General features: G+C 47.0%; 2 protein-coding genes across 8 annotated transcripts in view; one reads left to right on the forward strand and one right to left on the reverse strand.

The window, feature by feature from the left end:
• Positions 1-18: 18 nt before the first annotated feature.
• GNPTG (N-acetylglucosamine-1-phosphate transferase subunit gamma) lies at positions 19-17,828 on the forward strand. The gene is made up of 11 exons (XM_060123915.1): positions 19-110; positions 239-296; positions 381-448; positions 16,412-16,466; positions 16,533-16,616; positions 16,698-16,791; positions 16,859-16,973; positions 17,058-17,140; positions 17,220-17,351; positions 17,428-17,509; positions 17,604-17,828. Exons 1-11 carry the CDS (start codon positions 59-61, stop codon positions 17,699-17,701), a joined length of 921 nt encoding a protein of 306 aa, XP_059979898.1. The 5' UTR covers positions 19-58; the 3' UTR covers positions 17,702-17,828.
• UNKL (unk like zinc finger) overlaps positions 17,806-21,248 on the reverse strand; it is a 45,047-nt gene continuing 41,604 nt past the window's right edge. For 6 of the 7 annotated variants that reach the window (XM_060123913.1, XM_060123909.1, XM_060123911.1 and 3 more), the window contains one exon: positions 20,105-21,168. In XM_060123913.1, coding sequence (XP_059979896.1) covers positions 20,629-21,168 — 540 coding nt within the window. In that variant the 3' untranslated portion in view covers positions 20,105-20,628. Of the gene's footprint in view, positions 21,169-21,248 lie in introns of all 7 variants that reach the window. The other variant, XM_060123908.1, reaches the window with a different exon arrangement.

The raw sequence follows: 21,248 nt of genomic DNA on the forward strand, positions 1-21,248 counted from the left end.
GGCGTTCATGTGATAAGTGCGCTCACGTGACCACGCGCGGCGGCGGCGGCGGCGCGAGATGGTGGCAAGGTTGGCGCGTTTCGTGCTGCTGGTGGGGCTCGCAGCGCGCGGTTAGTGTCCGGGCTGCCGACGCCCGCGCCCCTCCACCCATGCCCAGGCCCCTGCGTCCCGGAGCCCCCTCCTCCCCGTCCCCGCACCCCTGCCGCACGCCCGCCTCCTCACTGCGTGTTCCCCGTAGGGCCCGCGCCCGCAGGTGCCGCCAAGATGAAGGTGGTGGAGGAGCCCAACACGTTCGGGTGAGCGGCGTCGCGGGGAGCGGCGGCGGGGGGTTCCCGCGGCGGTCCGTGCCCGGTTCCCCCTGACTGTGTCACTTCTCTCAGGCTCAACAACCCGTTCCTGCCCCAGACCAGTCGCCTCCAGCCCAGGAGGGATCCTTCTCCCGTGTCTGGTGAGTTCGGGGCCCTGGCCGCGGGCGTGCTGGGGGCCTGGGAGGGAGCAGGGAGCTGGCCTGGCTTCCCGACCGGTGGTGCGCGTCAGCTCTCGGGAGCCTGCTCCAGGGGGGCAGGGAGGGAGGGAGGCCACGGATGAGGGGCCCTGAAAGTTAGGGCCTGGAGGGTCATGTTGTCGTTTGTCAATAATTCTAAAATTATTTTTAAGTGCGCGGTAACATTCCAGACTGTGATTGTACCAAGTTGAGTAGTTATCCCGGATATAGTCCTTAATTTTTTTCGCTAGAGTTGATTTTTGTTACAGTTCGGTGTTTGTTTTTCCAAACGTTTTTTATGCTTTTACAAGAAAAAACGTGTAGTTTTGTGTGTGTGTTTGTGTAAATTATTTTTGTGATGTTTGCCTTTTTTTGAGCAGTACTACTATACAGGTGTGCTCATTTGCTGTTGTTGCTCACGGTGTTTTTTCACGGTGGATGTGGGTCTTCACTGTTTTCACTTGGTGTTTGGTATTCCATAGGATGGCTCTGCATTCTTTTGTTGTCCAGCAAAGTGTTGTTTATGGGTTTTGGTCACTAGAAACATTGCTGAGGAGAACATCCCTCCAGGGACTGCCGCCTTCTACCCTTCTGTGAGTGGTTTCCTGAGACAGGATCTAAGAAGTGGAACTGCTGGGTTGTTAAATGAGTATTAAATATAACAAACAAAAATCCAAGAATTTTTTTTTGGCTGTGTTGGGTCTTCGTTGCTGTGTGCGGACTTTCTTTAGTTGTGGCAATTGGGGTCTACTCTTAGTTGTGGTGTGCAGGCTTCTCATTGCAGTGGCTTCTCTTGTTGCGGAGCACAGGCTCTAGGAGCGCGGGCTTCAGTTAGTTGTGGCACGCGGGCTCAGTAGTTGTGGCACACAGGCTTAGTTGCTCCACGGCATGTGGGGTCTTCCCGGACAAGGGCTCGAACCTGTGTCCCCTGCATCGGCAGGCAGATTCTTAACCACTGCACCACAAGGGAAGTCCCAAGATCTTTTTTTCTTGAATACTACCACATGTCAGGGTGTGTCTGTGCTGGGGATGTAGAAATGAAAAAAACATACAGTGTGTTCATGGAGTTGACAGTTTAAGTGGGGGGGTAAATAGGCCATAAACAAAAAAGTAGGTAAAATGTGAAATGCTTGATGGTGAAAAACACTCTGTAGGTATGGAAAGCATTGAAGAGTGAGTGTTTGGGGGGGTTGTTTTGAGGACTGCTGTTTTAAATGGGTTCAGGAAAAGACTGAGAAGTGAAATTTTGTTCAAAAGTTGAAGGGGAACAGGAGTAAGGGATGTGAATATCTGGGGAAGAGTGGTCTAGCAAAAGGAGTGGCCAAATAAAGGCTTTGAGCAAGGATGCCAGGGCCAGAGGCATTGGCCGCAGGGGTGCGGTGAGATCAGAGATAGAGGGTACAGCTGTGAGCTTTCACACTAAACAAATCGATTCCAGCTTTTTACTGTGAAAATATTGAATAGAAAAATGGAGGAATGTGGCTGTGCACAGCAGCATACTCTCCACCTCAGTACAAGAGTTGACATTTTGCCATGCTTGCTTTATCTTCTCGTTTTCACTTTGAAAAAAGTGAACTTTCATTTTGCTGAACCATTTGAAAGTCAGCTACAGACATCATGACGTTCTATTCCTAAATATTCACAGTATGGATCTCCCACTCCCCAAGTTAGCAGAAATTCTATAATATAACCAATTCACATCCACATTTCCCTGTTGTCTCAGGAATGCCTTCTACAGCTGTCCCAGGACCCACCCCACACGGGAATCAGTCAAGGGGTTGTGTGCCGGGCCAGTTGTCTTACAGGATGTTTGACCAGATCTGTCTGGTTTGTGAGGTCATTAGCTTGTTCTGCTTTCCCCAGTATATTCTGTAAATGGCCTGGAAGCTTGATTACAGTCAGGTTAAGCAGTTTGGGCACAAATACTTTGTAGGTAGGCATCATGTCAGAGGGCTGCAGTCGACTGCGGCTGAGTGCTGCCAGGGTCTAGCGGTGGGAGGCAGGTTTCTCTGCCCTCAGCGTGCCGTCCGTGAGCACTCCTTTGGTGCTGAGTGGACATGCTGCCCCCGGTGGCCTCCTGCTTCAGTCTGATGGGGTAGAGGAGTGCAGAACTCTGCTTCTCTCATGCCTTCTGCATTTACTGTTGGCTGGTGGTCTCTGGTAAAGAGGAGTGTTCCTTTTCCCCCGCTTTCTTTCTCTCTCCTTTTTGAACATCATTATTGGCTCAGATTTAAACCCTATTTTTATTGAGGTATAATTGACATGTTCAGTTTGATAAAGTTTGTAAATTGAGCACATGAATGTAATCACCACCCCCAAACAAGACTGAGAACATTTCCACCACCCAGAAGATGCCTACGTGTCCCTTTTAAATCCCCCCACCCATCACTTTCTGGCTCAGATTCAAACCCTATTTTTTTATTTTTTTAAATTTATTTTTGGCTGCGATGGGTCTTCGTTGCTCTGCATGGGCTTTCTCTAGTTGTGGTGAGCGGGGGCTACTCTTTGTTGCAGTGTGTGGGCTTCTCACTGCGGTGGCTTCTCTTGTTGCGGAGCACGGGCTCTAGGTGCACGGGCTTCAGTAGTTGTGGCTCGTGGGCTCTAGAGTGAAGGTGCAGGCTCGGTAGTTATGGCGCACGGGCTTAGTTGCTTTGCGACATGTGGGATCTTCCTGGACCAGGGATTGAACCTGTGTCCCCTGCATTGACAGGCGGATTCTTAACCACTGCGCCACCAGGGAAGTCCCTCAAACCCTATTTTTATTGAGGTAAAATTGATATGTTCAGTTTGATAAAGTTTGTAAATTGAGCACATGCATGTAATCACCACCCTCAAACAAAACTGAGAACATTTCCATCACCCAGAAGATTCCTATGTGTCCCTTTTAAATACCCCACCCCATCACTCTCTGGCTTCTATTGCTTTAGAATAGTGTCATCCGTGCTTGGATTTCAGCTGAGCAAGTCAGCATACACTTCCATGTCTGGAGTCTTCCTCAGCATCATGTTTTTGGGATTCATCTGTGTTGTTGCATGTATCAGTAGCTTTTTCTTATTGCTGAACACATACAAAAACTGAAATCCGAGTACGGTTTGTAGTCTAGTTAGTTGTATTGTGCCGCCAGTTTCCTAGTTTTGGTGATGTACTGCGGTTGTAAGTTTATGATTATTTCAAGGTAAAAAGCATGCACACACATACACACACATAGATGTATTTGTGCTGGAAGAATAGATGAAACCTATGTGATTTTAAGTTTCAAATTGAAATGCAGTATTACAGGGTTTTTATTTTCCCCATTCTTTTTTTTTTACTTTTTTAAATACTTTATTTATTTTGGCTGCATTGGGTCTTCATTGCTGTGCGTGGGCTTTCTCTAGTTGTGGCGAGCTACTCTTCGTTGCGGTGCGCAGGCTTCTCATTGCGGTGGCTTCTCTTGTTGCGGAGCATGGGCTCTAGGCATGTGGGCTTCAGTAGTTGTGGCATGCGGGCTCAATAGTTGTGGCTCACGGGCTTAGTTGCTCGGCAGCATGTGGGATCTTCCCAGAACAGGGCTTGAACCCATGTCCCCTGCATTGGCAGGCGGATTCTTAACCACTGCGCCACCAGGGAAGCCCTCCCCTTTATTTTCTGCTCCTGTCTTTTCCCCTAACACTAAAAAGCTGGGTTCTTTAGTCACATAAATATATTTACTGGGTTTTCCCTATAATTTACATAAAATAGTTTCAGATTTAAAATAGCAATATTACTACTAACCATGAAACGAGTGAGGTTTTCTTGCAGTTTATTTTGGAGTGTATCCAGCCAAAGATGGACAGCAGGGCACTGTGGTCCAGCCTTCACCAGGTCATTGTTTTCTCTGTCATCAATTTGACTTGCAGTTGGATCCATAACGTTTCTGCTTATGTTCAGTTTTAGTGCTTGCCATACATATTTTTACTTTTGTTTTTTCCTTAACTTAAAAAAAAATAGTGTGTTACAATTTCAAGCACATGCATAAGTGGAGAAAGGGTATGTGAGGCACCAGGCACCCTCACCCAGCCCCGACCCTCACCCTGCCACTGCAGTTACTTTGAAACAAATTTCCCACAACTTATTTCATTTGTAAATATTTTGGTATGTGTCTCTTCAAGGGCATAGCCACAGTATCAAGCAACAAAAATCCCCTCTGTGCTTCTGTATGTTGCTAATACTGTCTCATAATTTTTTAATATAAATTTATTTATTTTATTTATTTATTTTTGGCTGTGTTGGGTCTTCATTGCTGTGCGCGGGCTTTCTCTAGTTGCGGCGAGCAGGGGCTACTCTTCTTTGCGGTGCACGGGCTTCTCATTGCAGTGGCTTTTCTCGTTGTGGAGCACGGGCTCTAGGCGTATGGTCTTCAGTAGTTGCGGCATGCAGGCTCAGTATTTGTGGCTCACGGGCTCTAGAGCACAGGCTTATTAGTTGTGGCACACGAGCTTAGTTGCTCCGTGGCATGTGGGATCTTCCCGGACCAGGGATTGAACCCATGTCCCCTGCATTGGCAGGCGGATTCTCAACCACTGCGCCACCGGGCAAGCCCCAGTCTCATAATTTTTAATAGGTGGTTGGTTTGTCTGAGTCAGTATGAAAGGTCTGTGTGTTGTGTGTGCTTGACACGTGTGCTTCAGTTTCCTTGAATCTATAGATGCCCTCCATTTTCTTGCAATTTATTGAGGAAACTGGGTCTCTTGTTTCCCACATTCTGGATTTTGTTCATTGCATTCCCGTGGTGTTTAACGTTTCTTCATCTATTAGCTGGAGTGCAGTTGTGTGCCTTCACCCTGGCTGGGCCTCCAATTTCGGGAGAGCAGTGGGGAGAGGCTCCCCCCCCACCTGGCCTCGGTCTCCCACCTTCAGTTCAGGGTCTGCAGAGGGGCATTTGTAGCCCTTTCTCAGGTGGAGGACCTTCCCTGCTGTTCCTGGTCGCTGAGTTTTTACCACGAATGGGTATTGGGTTCTGTCAAATGCTTTTTTTAAACCTATCAAGAGGATGATGGGTTTTCTCATTTAGGCTGTTTACATAGTGGGTAGCATTGGTTTTTGAATGTTGAGCCAACACTGTGTTCTTGGAGTAAGCTCCACTTGGGCACAGTGAATACATATGTTTTATATATTGCTGGATTTAAATTGCTAATTATTTCTGACTTTTTTAATTTCTAGACTTTCTGTTCTTTTTCTAATTTCTATTTATCTGCTGAGATTCCCTATCTCTTTATTACCATGTTTTACTTTACACTCTGGAACATAGTTGCAATAGCTGCTTTAAAATCCTCTTCTACTTCCAACATCATCTGTGTTTGTTGGGGTCAGTCTCCCATGTTTGCCTGTTCTCTCGGGGGTGGGTCGCATTTGCCTGCTTTTATGTCTAATACTTTTGGATACACCCTTGGCCCGGCTCTCCCTTGGGAGAATGTGGTGTGCTGAGGCAGCTGGCTGGGCAGAGCTCACCCAGGACCGACCTCCCTGCTTGGTGGTTCATGCATGCAGGGTTCAGCCAGAAAGCTGGGCAGGCTTCCCTCCCTCCACCCCCGCTGTCCTTTTTGATACCACCCCATGCCTTCCAGCTGCTGGGTAGGCTCCCTCTGTCCCAGATCCTATGGCCAGAGACTGGGGCGGGTTATGCCATTGCCTGCCCCAGGCGGGAACCCACAGGAATCAGTGCCCTCTTCTTCCAAGCCGGCGCCGCACCACGCCGCCACCCCCACCCCCACCCCCCGCCCCTCAGTCCCCTCCACAGCCTCAGGCCTTAAGACATTCTCTACAGGGGGATCTGTAGGAGACTTGGTCCCATGTTAGTGGCTGTGGCTTCTGATACCTGGTATCGTCACATGGTCATTTGCTCTATTCTACAGCACATATATAATGGCCTGAAAACTAATATGGCATTACTGCTGTTAACTCATTAACAGTACTTGTTCTTAAGTCACTGAGAGTGATTCTTCTTCCGGTGAAGTGACGTTACTAACTGTGTATAGTTCGGTTCGTTTGCTTTGATTTCAGCTGTAGGGGCTTTAATGTCATCCTTTTATTTTACCTTTGAGCACATTAGCATGCCTACGTGGTTCACATGTAAACCTTAGGACAGATACGCCCTGAGCTCTCCTTCCTGCCTTGTGCTCCCTGTCCAGGGCCATTTGCTGTTTTGTTTGTTTGTTTGTTTGTTTTAAGGTATAATTGACATATTAGTTTCAGGTATACAACATAATGATTCACTATTTGTATATTTTGCAAAATGATGGGAATAAGTCTAGTTATTCTCTGACACCACACAGTTACCAAAACCTTTTTTTCTTCTTGTGATGAAGACGTTTAAGATTTAAAAAAAAATTTTTTTATACAGCAGGTTTTTATTACTTATTTTATACATATTAGTGTATACATGTCAATCCCAATCTCCCACTTCATCCCACCACCACCGCCCACACCCCAACCCCGCTTTCCCCCCTTGGTGTCCATATGTTCTCTACATCTGTGTCTCTCTTTTTTTAAATTTATTTATTTTCGGCTGTGTTGGGTCTTCGTTGCTGTGTATGGGCCCTCTCCAGCTGCGGCGAGCGGGGGCCACTCCTCGTTGTGGTGCATGGGCCCCTCATTGCAGTGGCCTCTCCCGTTGCAGAGCTCTAGACATGCAGGCTTCAGTAGCTGTGGCTCACGGGCTCCAGAGTGCAGGCTCAGCAGTCATGGTGCACGGGCCTAGTTGCTCTGTGGCATGTGGGATCCTCCCGGACCAGGGATCGAACCTGTGTCCCCTGCACTGGCAGGCAGATTCCTATCCACTGCGCCACCAGGGAAGCTGTGTGTCTCTATTTTTGCCTTGCAAACCAGTTAATCTGTAACCATTTTTCTAGATTCCACATATATGCGTTAATATACGATATTTGTTTTTTTGACTTGTTTCACCCTATGATTGTCTCTAGGTCCATCCACGCCTCTACAAATGACCCAATTTCGTTCCTTTTTATGGCTGAGTAATGTTCCATTGTATGTATGCACCACATCTTCTTTATCCATTCGTCTGTCGATGGAACATTTAGGTTGCTTCCATGACCTGGCTATTGTAAACAGTGCTGCAGTGAACATTGGGGTGCATGTGCCTTTTTGAATTATGGTTTTCTCTGGGTATATGCCCAGTAGTAAGATTGCTGGGTCTTATGGTAATTCTATTTTTAGTTTTTTAAGAAATCTCCATACTGTTCTCCATAGCGGCTGTATCAGTTTACATTCCCACCAACGGTGCAAGAGGGTTCCCTTTTCTCCACACCCTCTCCAGCATTTGTAGATTTTCTGATGATGCCCATTCTGACTGGTGTGAGGTGATATCTCATTGTAGTTTTGATTTGCATTTCTCTAATAATTAGTGATGTTGAGCAGCTTTTCATGTGCTTCTTGGCCATCTGTATGTCTTCTTTGGATAGGACGTTTAAGATTTACTTTCTTAAGATGTGGTACATATATACAATGGAATACTACTCAGCTATAAAAAAAAGAACGAAATAATGCCATTTGTAGTGACGTGGATGCAACTAGAGATTATCATACTAAGTGAAGTTAAGCCAGAAAGGGAAAGACAAATACCATATGATATCACTTATATGTGGAATCTAAATATGACACAAATGAACATATCTACACAACAGAAACAGACTCAGACATAGAGAACAGAGTTGTGGTTGCTAAGGCGGGGGGGTGTTGGGGGAGAAATGGAGTGGGAGTTCGGGGTTAGCAGATGTAAGCTTTTATATATAGAACGGATAAACAACAGGGTCCTACTGTGTAGCACGGAGAACTATATTCAATATCCTATGATAAAGCATAATGGAAAAGAATATATATGTATAAATGAATCACTTTGCTGTACAGCAGAAATTGAGCACAACATTGTAAATCGACTATACTTCAATTTAAAAAAAAGATATACTTTCTTAGCAACTTTCAGATACGCAATTCAATATTATTAACTGTAGTCACTGTGCTGTACATTATATCCTCAGGACTTATTTATTACTGGAAGTTTATATCTTTTGACCATTTCACTCACTTTGTGTCCCCCCCAATCCCCTGCTTCTGGCAAACACTGATCTGTTCTTTGTATCTATAAGCTTGGTGTTTTGTTTTCCACATAAGTGAGATCATAACGTATTTGTCTTTCTCTGACATATTTCGCTTAGGATAATGCCCTAAAGGTCCATCCGTGTTGCAGATGGCAATTTCTTGTTTTATGGCTGAATAATACTCTGTTGTATATGTGTACTCCACCTTCTTTATCCATCAGTGGACACTTAGGTAGTTTCCATATCTTGACTATTGTAAATAATGCTGCTGTGAACAGGGGGGTGGAGATATCTTTCCAAGTTAGTGATTTTGTTTTCTTTGGATAAATACCCAGAAGTGGAATTGCTGGATTATATGGTAGTTCTATATTTAATTTTGGTGGGAACCTCCATCCTGTTTTCCATAGTGGCCACACCAATTTCCATTCCTACCAACAGTGTGCAAGTTTTCCTTTTCTCCTCATCCTTGCCAACACTTGTCTTTTTTATAGTGGCTGTTCCAATAGGTGTGAGGTGATATCTCATTGTGGTTTTGATTTGCATTTCCCTGATGATTAATGACGTTGAGCATCTTTTCATGTGCCTGTTGGTCATTTCTTTGTCTTCTTTGGAAAAATGTCTATTCAGACGCTCTGCCCATTTTTTAACTGGATTGTTTGTTTTTTTGCTATTGTGTGAGTTCTTTATACATTTTGGATATTAGCCCCTTATGTATATGATTTGCTAGATGTTTTATCCCATTCAGTAGGTTGCCTTTCATTTTGTTGATGGTTTCCTTGGCTGTGCAGACCTTTGTAGTAAGATATTGTCCCATTTGTTTATTTTTGCTTTTGTTTGTGGAGTCAGATTTTGAAAATCATCACTGAGACTGATGTCAAAGAGCTTATCACCTATGTTTTCTTCTAGGAGTTTCATAGTTTCTGGTCTTACATTCAACTTAAATTTTTGTGTATGGTGTAAGATAGTGGTCCAGTTTAACCAGCACCGTTTATTGAAGAGATTATACTTTCCTCATTGTATATCCTTGGCTCCTTTGTTGTAAATTAATTGACTGTATATGTGTGGCTTTATTTCTGGACTCCCTGTTTTTATGCCAGTGCCATACTGCCTTGATTCTTTGTATGTATGTATGTATTTATTTACCTGGCTGCATTGGGTCTTCGTTGCTGCACGTGGGCGTTCTCTAGTTGCAGCGAGCGGGGGCTACTCTTTGTTGCGGTGTGCGGGCTTCTCATGGCAGTGGCTTCTCTTGTTGCGGAGCATGGGCTCTAGGCATGCAGGCTCAGTAGTTGTGGTGCATGGGCTTAGTTGCTCCGAGGCATGTGGGATCTTCCCAGACCAGGGATCGAACCTGTGGCCCCTGCACTGGCAGGTGGATTCTTAACTACTGTACCACCAGGGAAGTCCCATACTGCCTTGATTCTGTTTGTTGTTATTTTATGTTTAGTCTTCTGGTGTTTCTTTTTGCTAGTATAAGAAAATATGAATTACCCTCTTTTTACTGTGGTAAAATATACATAAAAATTACCATTTTAACCATTATTAGATGTTCAATTATTAAGCACATCCATATTGTTGGGCAAACATCACCTCTATCATCCCCAGAACTTTTTCATCTTCCCAAACTGAACCTCTGTCCCCATTAAACAACTCCCCACCCCTCCCAGCCTCTGGCCCCCGACATTCTACTTTCTGTCTCTATGAATTTAATGACTCTAGATCCCTGCTGTGGTCACTGTGTGTACACAGGTTGAAATTCACAGGTTGAAATCGTAACTGAAAAAGATGATGGTGTTAGGAGTTGAGGTCTTTGGAAGGTGCTTAAGTCATGAGAGTGGAGCCCTCAATAATGGGATTGATGCCCTTATAATAGAAAGAGGCTCCAGAGATCCCTAGTCCCTTCTACCATGTGAAGACACAGTGAGAAGGCACCCTCTGTGAACTAGAATGCGACTGTGCTGGTGCCCTGATCTTGGGCTTCAAACCCCCACAGAACTGTGAAAAATAAACTTCTGTAGTTGTAAAATTACCCAGTGGTATTTTGTTATAGCAGCTCGAATGAACTAAGTACCTCATGTAAGTGGAATCATATAATTCTTGTCCTTTTGTGACTGGCGTGTTTCACTTAGCATAATATCTTGAAGGTTCATTTATGTGGCAGGATTTCCTTCCTTTTTAAGGCTGAATAATATTCCATTGCACATATATACTACATTCTGCTTATTCATCTATCAGTGTACACTTGGGTTGTTTTTACTTTTTGGTTACTGTGAATAATGCTGATCTGAACATGGGTGTGCAGCATCTGAGTTCCTGCTTTCAGCTCACATACCCAGGAGTCGATTTGCTGTATCATATAAATCTACGTTTAAGCTTTATGAGGAACCACCAAACTGTTTTCAACAGCGCTGCACCGTTTTACATTCCCGCCAGCAGTGCACAAAGGTTTCAGTTTCTCCACATCCTAACCAACATTTATTCTTTTCTGTGTTGTTGTTGTTGGATAGTAGCCATCCTAATGGATGTGAGGTGATATCTCATTGTGGATTTTATTTGTATTTACTTATTTTTCACTTCTTCAGGAAAATGTCTAGTAATCCTTGGCCCATTTTTTAATTGGGTTGTTTGGGGCGTTGCTGTTGTTGTTAATAGGAGTTCTTTATATGTTTTGGATATTACCCTTGTTAGAAATGTGATTTGCAAATACTTTCTCACTTTCTGTATTTCAACACTTCCTTGCAAAGTTTTAAATTCTGAAGTCCCATTTATCTAGTTTTCCTTTTGGTGCCTTTGCCTTTGATGTTGTATCCAAGAAATCATTTCCAAAGCACAAAGCCAATGTCAAAGATTTCCCCTTATGTTTTGTAGTTTCAGTCTCAGATCCATTTTAAGTTAATTTCTGTACATGGTGTGAGGTAAGGGTCCACTTTCATTCCTGTGCATATGAACATCCAGCTTCCCGACTCCATTTGTTGAAAAGTCTGTCCTTTCCCCCCCTGAATGGTCTCAGCACCTGACAGATCCTTTGAGCATATATTCAAGGGTTTGTTTCTGGGCTCTCTGTTCTGTTTCGTTGGTCTACATGTCTGTCTTTATACTGATGCTGCACTGGTTTAATTACTGTAGCATTGAAGTAAGCTTTGTGGGGTTTTTTGGTGTTTTGTTTTTTTTTTTTTTTGACGGTGTTGCGTGTCTTGTGGGATCTTAGTTCCTCAACCAGGGATCAAACCTGGGTCCCTGGCAGTGGGAGCACCAAGTCCTAACCACTAGACCACCAGGGAATTCCCCTTGAAGTAAGCTTTGAAATCAGTAATTGTGAGTCATTCAACTTTTCTATTTCAATATAGTTTTGACTATTTGGGGTCCTTTGGGAATCCAGCTTTGTTGCTGCGTGTGGGATCTTCATTGTGGCATGTGGGATCTAGTTCCTCCTGACCAGGGATTGAACCCAGGCCCCCTGCCTTAGGAGCGCAGAGTCTTAACCACGGGACCACCAGGGAAATCCCTGGAATTGTTTCATTGAATTTCCTTTTTGGGTTGTCTGTTGGGTTGTCATATAGAAACACAACTGGTTTTTAGTGTCACTTCTGTATCCTACAACTTTGCTGAATTTAGTAGCTCTAATATATTTCTGTGGACTCTTTAGGGTTTTCTATATATATGATCATGTCATCTGCAAACACCGCATTGTAATTTTATTTCTTCCTTCCTAATTAGGATGCCTTTCCTTTTTTTTGCCTAATTGCTCTGGCTAGAACCTCCAGTACAGTGTGGAATAGTGAATAGTGCTGAGAGCTTCCTTGTGTTCCTGCTTTTGGGAGGAAAGCTTTTTCAGTCTTTCACCGTTCAGTAAGATACTCACTGTGGGTTTTGCATATATGGCCTTTATTGCGTTGAGGAAGTTTCCTCCTAATCCTCCTTTGTTGAGTGTTTTCATCATGAAAGAGTGTTGAATTTTGATAGGTGCTTTTTTCTGCAACAATTCAGATGATAATTCCCCCCCTTTATTCTGTTAATGGGGTGTATTACATTAAAAAAAATTTTTTTTTTAATTTTGAACCATCCTTACATTCCAGGAACAAACCCCACTTTTTCACACTGTAGAATCCTTTTAATGTGCTGCTGATTTCAGTTTGCCAGTATTTTGTTCAGGATTTTTGCACTGATGTTCACAAGGGATGTTGACGTCTGTAGTTTTCCCTTCTTGTCAGGTATCTTTTTGGCCTTGATATCAGGGGAATGCTGGCCTCATAGAATTGAGTCAGGAGGTGTTCCCCCTTCTTCAATTTTCATAGTATTTTCTTGTAATCCTTTTTATTTCTGTAAAATTGGTAGTAATGTCCCCTCCTTTTGTTTATGATTTTAGTAATTTGAATCTTTTTTTTTTAATTAATTATTTTGGGCCATGTTGGGTCTTTGTTGCTGCACACGGGCTTTCTCTAGTTGCGGCAAGTGGGGCTACTCTTCGTTGTGGTGTGTGGGCTTCTTATTGCAGTGGCTTCTCTTGTTGCAGAGCATGGGCTCTAGGTGCGCAGGCTTGCTTCAGTAGTTGTGGCTCATGGGCTCTAGAGCATAGGCTCAGTAGTTGTGGCGCACGGGCTTAGGTGCTCCGCAGATGGAATCTGGAAGATTCCATCTTCCCAGACCAGGGCTCAAACCCGTGTCTCTTGCATTGGGAGGCAGATTTTTAACCACTGCCCCACCAGGGAAGCCCATCTTCTTTTTTGTTACAGTAAATCTAGTTTAAAGGTTTGTCGATTTTGTTGATCTTTTCAAAGAACCAACTTCTGGTTTTACTGATTTTTCTTTGTTTTATTTATCTCTGCTCTAATCTTTATTTTCTTCCTTTTGCTTGCTAGTTTTGTTTGTTTGTTTGTTTGTTTTTTGCTGTGCCATGCAGGATGTGGGATCTTAGTTCCCCAACCAGGGACTGGACCCACACCCCCTGCATTGGAAGTGTGGAGTCTTAACCACTGGACCACCAGGGAAGTCCAGCTTGCTAGCTTTCTTTTTCTAGTTTCTTAAAGTGTAAAAGTTAGGTTATTGATTTGAGATCTTATTTTGAATATGTTTACAGCTGTTAATTTCCCTCTTAGCATTGCTTTCACTGTATCTGATAATTTTTGGTACCTTGTATTTAGAAAATATTTTGAAACAAAAACAAGTTTCCCTTGTGAATTCTGTGAGCCATTGGTTCTTTAAGATTGTGTTAATTTCCATATGTTTGTGGATTTCCCACATTGCTTTTGCTATTGATTTCTGGTTTCCATTGTGTTCAGAAAAGAAACTATGATTTCAGTCTTCTTAAGTTTGTTAAGTGGCCTAACATATGGTGTGTCCTGGAGAATGTTCCACGTACACTTAAAAAATGTAATTTCTGCTGTTGTTGGGTGGGATATTCTGTATATGTTGATTAGGTCTGGTGGTTTTAGTGTTGTTCAGGTCCTCTGTGTCCCTAGAACTGGGGTGTCGAATGTCCAAGGATTGTGGAACTGCCTGTTTCTCCCTTCAGTTGTCAATGCTTGCTTTGTTTTCGAGCTCTGGTGTTTGGTGCCCATATGTTTGTAATTGTTATAATCTTGGTGAATGGACCTTTTTTATCAATGAATAATGTCTTCCTTTATCTCCTTTAACAGTGTTTGAATGATAGTCTTTTTTTTTTTTTTGGCTGTATCGGGTCTGTCAGGCCACAGTTGCGGCAGGGATCTTCATTTTGGCATGTGGGATCTTCTGTTGCAGCGAGTGGGCTCTTCGTTGCAGCGCAGGCCCCTCTTTAGTTGTGGCACGTGGGCTATCTAGTTGTGGTGCGCAGGCTCAGTAGTTGTGGCACGCAGGCTTAGTTGCCCTGAGGCATGTGGGATCTTAGTTCCCTGACCAGGGATCGAACCTGAATCCCCTGCATTGGAAGGCGGATTCCTAACCACTGGACCAGCAAGGGAAGTCCCTGATAGTCTATTTTGTCTGATGTTAGTGTGGCCATTCCTGCTTTCTCTCATTATTTGCGTATCTTTTTCCATCCTTTCACTTTCAGCCTGCTTGTGTCTTTGATCTTAAATGCGTCTCTTACAAACAGTATATATAGTTGGATCACATTTTTTTTACCCATTTGGCCAATCTGTGCCTTTTGAATGGGAGAGTTTAACCTGTTTACATTTAAAGTAGTCACTGATAAGGAAGGATTTAGAGGAAACAAAACAGCAAAATTTGTCTTATAGTTTTTTTGTCTCATTCCCTCCATTCCTTTTTGTTGACTTACTTCTGAGTGACATGTTTTGACGTCCTTTTTACTTTTGTGTATTAGTCTGTGTAGCTATTTCCTCTACGGTTGCCAGGGGATTACATACGATCATAAAGCTGTTAAGTCTAATTTGTACATGATTGAAATTGGTATAAATTCAAACACTTCTCCTGTACAGCTCTGTCCCTCCCCCAACTTTGTTATTGATTTCAGAAATTACCTCTTTAAATGTAGATTTGTAATTATTTTTATGCATCTTTTTAAACCCTGTAGTTTGCAGATCAGAATCACATACTGCTTTGGGTTTGCCAGTGTATTTGCCTTTACTGGAAGGACTCTCTCCAGGGCAGGCCTCGTGGTAACGAAATCCCTCAGCTTTTGTTTATCTGGGAGTGTCTTGATTCTGCCCTCATTTTTGGAGGATAGTTTCCTGGATGTAGACTCCTCAGTCGACAGTTTTTTCTGCCATCCCACAGCTTTCTGGCCTCTGAAGTGTGGCAGAGAAATGGGCGGGTAGTCTTATTAAGGATCCCTTGATGTGATGAGTCACTCCTTGCTGCTCTGGACTTGGTTTTTGACAGTTTTCTTCTGTGTCTTGGTGTGGGTCTGAGTTTATTGTACTTGGAGTTCAGTGAGCTGCTTGGATGTGTAGATTCATGTGTTTTGTCAAGTTGGGAGAGTCATTTCCTCAGATACTCTCTCTGCCCCTCTCTTCCTTCAGGGACTCCCACTGTGTGTCCTGCCATCTCTTCACTGGTTCTTTTCTCTCCTCAAAATCTGTTAACCCCTTTTGTGGATTTATTTCAGTTGTATTTTTCAGCTCCAAATTTTTTTGGTTCCTTTCGATACTGTTCGTCTCTCTGCCTACATGTCATTTGCCTGATAGACTTTAGTTCTTTGTGTTTCCCTCCAGGTCCTTAAGCATATTTCAGACATTTGTTTAACTGAAGTCTTCTATCAGTCCAGTGTCTGGGCTTCTCCCAGGTGGTTCTGTTGGGTTTTCCTTTGAAGAGGCTGCAGTTCCTTTGCAGCCTGGCCCCATGCTGGGGCGGCCTTCACCACCAGGCTGGGTGTGTTCGGAGTCTAGGGGCAGCTGTGTGCACGCTGCTCCTGGTTGTCTTTGGTTCTCCAAGAGTCTCACCCCAGCTCCTCCTCAGGTCCTGGATGGCCTGTTGTGTGTGTCCAGCCATAACCCCTTGCCCTGCTGCAGCCCTCGTGAGCAGCTCTCTTTCCTTCCTGGTGATCTGAGTTGGGCAAAACAGAGACCAGTCCTCCCGGCAGCCCCCAGCTAGGCTGGGATGTTGCAGATGAGGTCAGCCTGCTCCTCACAACCACGCTGGGGTGGTGGCTTTGCTGCGTTGTGCTCACTTGGTTGCTGTAGACCTGATTTGCAGAACTGGGTTAGCTCAGCTGGTTTGTAGTGGTTCAGTTGCTGTTTTCACAGGGATATGAGCTTGGCGCTTCCTAGTCTGGTACTTTGCTGATGTTGCTCCAACTCTTTTGCTCCAGTTTTAAAGTTTAAACTACTGGATCTTTTCCTAAATGGCCCTGGTTCTGTGGCTTTCTGCACGCCTGCTCTTTGCACTGCACTCAGCGGGCCGTGCTCTCCCCTTCCAGGGCCCGTGCATCTCTCCAGACTTTCTGGCAAGTGCTTCAGCCTGGTGGAGTCCACGTGAGTGAGGGCAGGGGCAGGCGTGGCCAGGGCCTGGGACGCCCCCTGACAGCGCTGTGCCCCCAGGTACAAGTACGAGCTCTGCCCGTTCCATAACGTGACGCAGCACGAGCAGACCTTCCGCTGGAACGCCTACAGTGGGATCCTCGGGTGAGCGGCGCTGGGGGTGGCTGCGGCTCCACCTGCCCATTTTCCACCCCACCCAGCCTCACCCACTCTGCTCCTCCCCAGCATCTGGCACGAGTGGGAAATCGCCAACAACACCTTCAGGGGCATGTGGATGAGGGACGGTGACTCCTGCCACTCCCGGAGCCGGCAGAGCAAGGTGGGCTGGGCGGGAGGGTGGGATTGGGGCCTGCTCCCCCCACCCGCTCACCAAGGTTTCCCACCAGGTGGAGCTCACCTGTGGCAAAACCAACCGGTTGGCCCACGTGTCTGAGCCAAGCACCTGTGTCTACGCACTGACGTTCGAGACGCCCCTCGTCTGCCACCCCCACTCCTTGTTAGGTGGGCGCCGGGGCCGGCAGGGGGCACTGGGGGACGTGGGGGGCAGAGGGGCTCTGCTTAGTCTGGTTTCTGTTGGATTCTCAGTGTACCCGGCCCTGCCCACGGCCCTGCAGCTGAGGTGGGATCGGCTGGAGCAGGACCTGGCGGATGAGCTGATCACATCCCAGGTGAGCGACAGGGCGGGCACCGCCTGGGCAGGGAGCAGTGCAGCTGCAGTAGTGCTCCCTCCTCGTCCTCCACCTGCAGGGCTACAAGAAGTCACTCAGGGCGATTTTTGAGGATGCTGGTTATTTAAAGACCCCAAAACAAAGTGAATCGGTGCAGCAGGAAGGAGGTGCCAAGGGCCTGGTGTTTCAGACGCTGGAGAGCTGTAACGAGGTACAGACGGCGCTCCCAGGCCTGGGACCGGCCTCCCACCAAGGGCCTGACTGCTCCATTTCAACTCCTGTTCTAGGCTCATAAAGCCCTGTCAAAGGAGATGAAAAGACTTAAAAGCATACTGACCCAGCACGGCCTCCCCTACGTGAAGCCTGCAGGTCAGTTGTGCCCAGGGGTTGGGGCTAAGCCCACCTTGGGACCTGCCGCCCTGTAGGTCAGGTCCTGACCTCCTGCCGCCTGGTGTTTTGGCAGAAACTTCCAGCTCTGAGCACTTGGGTCCCAGGACACCCACGGACAAGACAGCAGAGCTGCTACGAGGCGACCCTGGACTGCGTGGGAACACCCTGTGATCTGGGGCAGGAGGAGCAGGGTGACAGGTCACAGCCAGAGGACACCTTCCTGTTCCTTCTGTGCCAGCAGGCTCTCGGGGTTGTGTGCAAAGATGCAGACAAAATAAAGATTCAAAGTTTTAATTAATTTCCCTACTGATAAAAATAATTCCATGAATTCTGTAAACCATTGCATAAATGCTATAGTGTAAAAAAATTTGAACAAGTGTTAACTTTAAACAATTCACTACAAGTAAATGATTATGCATTATAAATACTACCTTCTGGGTTAAGAAAATTCCATTCCAATAACATTCTCCTCTAAATACTCAAAACAGACATACAGATTGGGGCTTCCATAAATTAATCCACATGAAGCATCCACACTGAGTCGTGGTCTTCTGCTGACCACAGTTACACAAATGGTGTGACAATGTAACATCACCGCTAATACTGAACACTCAGGAGCTGACAGATTCGGCAACAAGAACGGCCTCGCCGAGCACCACGCAGCTTCAGCTGCTACACCCAGCGCCCCCCTTCATCACCTGACTGCGGGGCGGTGACACCCTGAGACGCCGAGCCTGGCTGAGCCCAGCATGGGTGGCCCCTCAGAACACCAGGGCCACCGCAGACAGGCAGCAGGGGTGGGAGGGCCCCGAGGTAGCCCCGGGAGCTCCACTCTGGGTGGTTCTTTGGTCTTCCCACCACACACCTGTCCTCAGAGCCAGCGAGTGCCTGGGAGGGGGCGCCTCCAACCCCCACCCCGAACCCCACAGAAAGAACTGACCAGAATAGCTTATAAATACACCTAAAGCTTAATTGTTCTTGCTTATAATTTGAAAATATCTAGGCTAGATGTCAATAACAAACGTCCTATTTTCCCCCCAAAAGACCAAAGGCCTGAAATGGGAAACAAGTGCATAAATATTAATAAAATAAAGAATTTTAAACAGTGATAACAGTAGCACAAAATATACGTAATTTCTAAGAGCTACTAAATCATTATCAGTATTATTAGAAACAAAGTAGATTCACTACAACCAAATCATATAGTTACCTTTAGCAGCGGGCGAGCTGCACGATGCCATGGACCCACCTTAAAAAATGACAGCTTTCCTATCAGTTTGTCTTATGTTAAAAAAAAAAAAGGTCTTAAACTTCTCACTATAGTAAATACATTCTAATTTGGTCACTGATAAAAATTTTTACCTAGTCACCTTGCACTTAAAAAATGCTATATAAAGTCTTTGGCACAGCCCCAAGCAGGGGGCATCCTGTCCCTTCCGGGCCAGGGCCCAGCCCCTGCTCCGCACCTGGCGGCAGACTCTGGGAAGATTCTCAAGCCAATCTGGATCTGCCACGAGCAAAGTCTGGGTCAACTACAGACAGGTTTTACTTCCTCCCAGATTCCTAGGGAAAGTGACCCAATGCAGACAGAAAAGACTGAAGCCGGCACTAAAATCTGACCCGTTCCCAGCAGCCTTTCTGCCACCCTGCCCCCGCACGGCGGCTGGGTCCTCCCCAACCCCATGGTCCCTCGAACATAACACCTGCACAAACAGATCCAGTGCAGTGTCGCCCTGGAGGCTGGCTAGGGTCTCCCACATGGGTGGAGAGAGGCTCCAGCCAGGATGCCTGCCAGCAAGCTCTGGGAAGGGGGAGCACCACATGGCTCTGCACAGTCAGTATGACGCCCGCCCCGTCGGGTCCCCCACCCGACTGCCCTGCTCACTGTCACCGCGCTGACCAAGTCCAGGGGAGAAAGGACAGCACGCAGCTCCTTGGCTTTCCTAGGCGCAGGCACTTGAGCAGGAGGCCGCAGGCGCAGGGCGCTGTCACTGACGCTCCAGTTAATGTGCACGTGTTCAGGAAATGAGTTCCCTTCATAAAATTAAAAACATCTACATGTATATGTGTCTGTCAATAATCACTCTGCTATAAATACTATTAGTTTGCACTTAATTTGGAAACTGTAAAAATCCTAGGCATTTCTCACTACTAGATAAATGCTCACTTCATAAGTACTAATTTCAGATATGAAACCTAATGTGTTTACCGTACTATGGATTAACAATAGACCGATAGGAAATACTCTGTTCACAGTACACGTATAAAGCTTCATATTATCGCATATTAAAAACATGAACCTCAAAGCAGCTTATAGCAACTCGGAACGTCTGCCTAAACTCTTCCGTCTACAAAGTGCTTCTCGGGATGTGAACTCCCAGGATCCAGTCACAGTGGCGTCAGGACCACAAACCCCGCAGAGTCACCCTGCCCGCCGAGCCCCCCACACGGCCTTCAGGGTCTGTGAGGAGAGTACGAGACCGTGGGTGGTCTGTTTGGGGCTGGGGTCCCGACGTCGGTGGCACCAGGAGGCGGGCGACAAGGCGGCCGTCACCAGGGCAGGGGCTGGCCCGCGCAGTAGGGGCACTCGGGTGCGCTGGCTGCGCACGGCTCGCAGAGCACACGATGCCGGCAGGGCCGCAGGACAGCGCTGCGGGCCCGCTCCCCGCACACCCCGCACTGCTTCGCTTGCAGCTGGAAGATCACCTGCGGGGGAGACGCAGTCAGGGGGTACCCCGCCCCCACCCAGGCCGGGCCCAGGGTCAGGGTGGGGTGGACTCCCCTGCTGGGGGCCACCCAGGAACAAAAAGATGGGGTGGGAGAGGCTTCACCACAAGACCCTTGGGTGGGGACGGGCTCCCGGGGCCAGAGCCACCACGTGGTGTGGGAAGAGTAGCCAGGCAGGTGGCCACACGGAGGGGCCAGGTCAGGATGGACCCCAACTTGGGACCCAGCCTCCGGGCGACAGCAGCCAAAACCTGGATGATGGCGCCTTGGAGATGGATGCGAGGTGTGCATCCCAACGGCCTGGGCCGTGAGCCAGGGAGGGGACAGTGTTTGAGAGGCAGAGCTGTGGAGCCTTCCCAATGCCCCAAGTTCTAACAAAATGCCCGGGTGTGGAAGGATTTTCCAACTAAGCTGAGGGCAGCGGCTTTCACACTACACCAGGCAAGGGGGTGACCAGGGACCCTGGAGGGTGACCCAGGGAGGTGCCCCAAACACCACCAGACCTCCAGCCGCGTGAGGCGACATGGCCCCTGTCCACGAGGGCATGGCCTCCAAGAGGAGGCGAAGGTGGGAGTGGACGGAAGCTGCTCGGCTGGCTCCCCACCACCTCCATGCACCCCCTCCAGTGCCTTGAAAACGAGACCCGGACTCACCCCATCCACTGCTTCCAAATCGAGGCGCAGCTGACTCTGCAGCGAATGCAGCTTCGGCAGGGGGATGGCGCTGATGTCACCACAGCCGCGCAGCCCGGGGAGCATGGAGGCCAAGCCCCGGCCCTCCAGCTCCTCCTGCAGCCGTCGGAACTGGGCCTCCACCTCATCCTTCTTCTGCAGCGCCAGTTGCCGGGCGCTGTCGGCTGCGAGCGCCCGCTCCTTGGCCTCCTTGGCCTCCCGCTGCCACGCGTCACAGGCCTGAAACCCAGGGGCTGCAGTGACGGGGCCGGCAGCCGCCACACACGCCTGTCCCACCTGCGCGGCGGCCCCTTCCCAGG

This window comes from Lagenorhynchus albirostris, chromosome 15, assembly GCF_949774975.1.
Source record: "Lagenorhynchus albirostris chromosome 15, mLagAlb1.1, whole genome shotgun sequence".
Classification (NCBI taxonomy): Eukaryota; Metazoa; Chordata; class Mammalia; order Artiodactyla; family Delphinidae; genus Lagenorhynchus; species Lagenorhynchus albirostris.

What these genes read in the sequence shown, in the direction of transcription:
- GNPTG (XM_060123915.1), top strand. Translation starts at nt 59, where the DNA reads ATGGTGGCAAGGTTGGCGCGTTTCGTGCTGCTGGTGGGGCTCGCAGCG. An exon ending in TTCAGCCTGGTGGAGTCCAC is followed by an intron (nt 16,467 to 16,532) that starts GTGAGTGAGGGC and finishes CTGTGCCCCCAG; the next exon opens with GTACAAGTACGAGCTCTGCC. An exon ending in CCCGGAGCCGGCAGAGCAAG is followed by an intron (nt 16,792 to 16,858) that starts GTGGGCTGGGCG and finishes GTTTCCCACCAG; the next exon opens with GTGGAGCTCACCTGTGGCAA.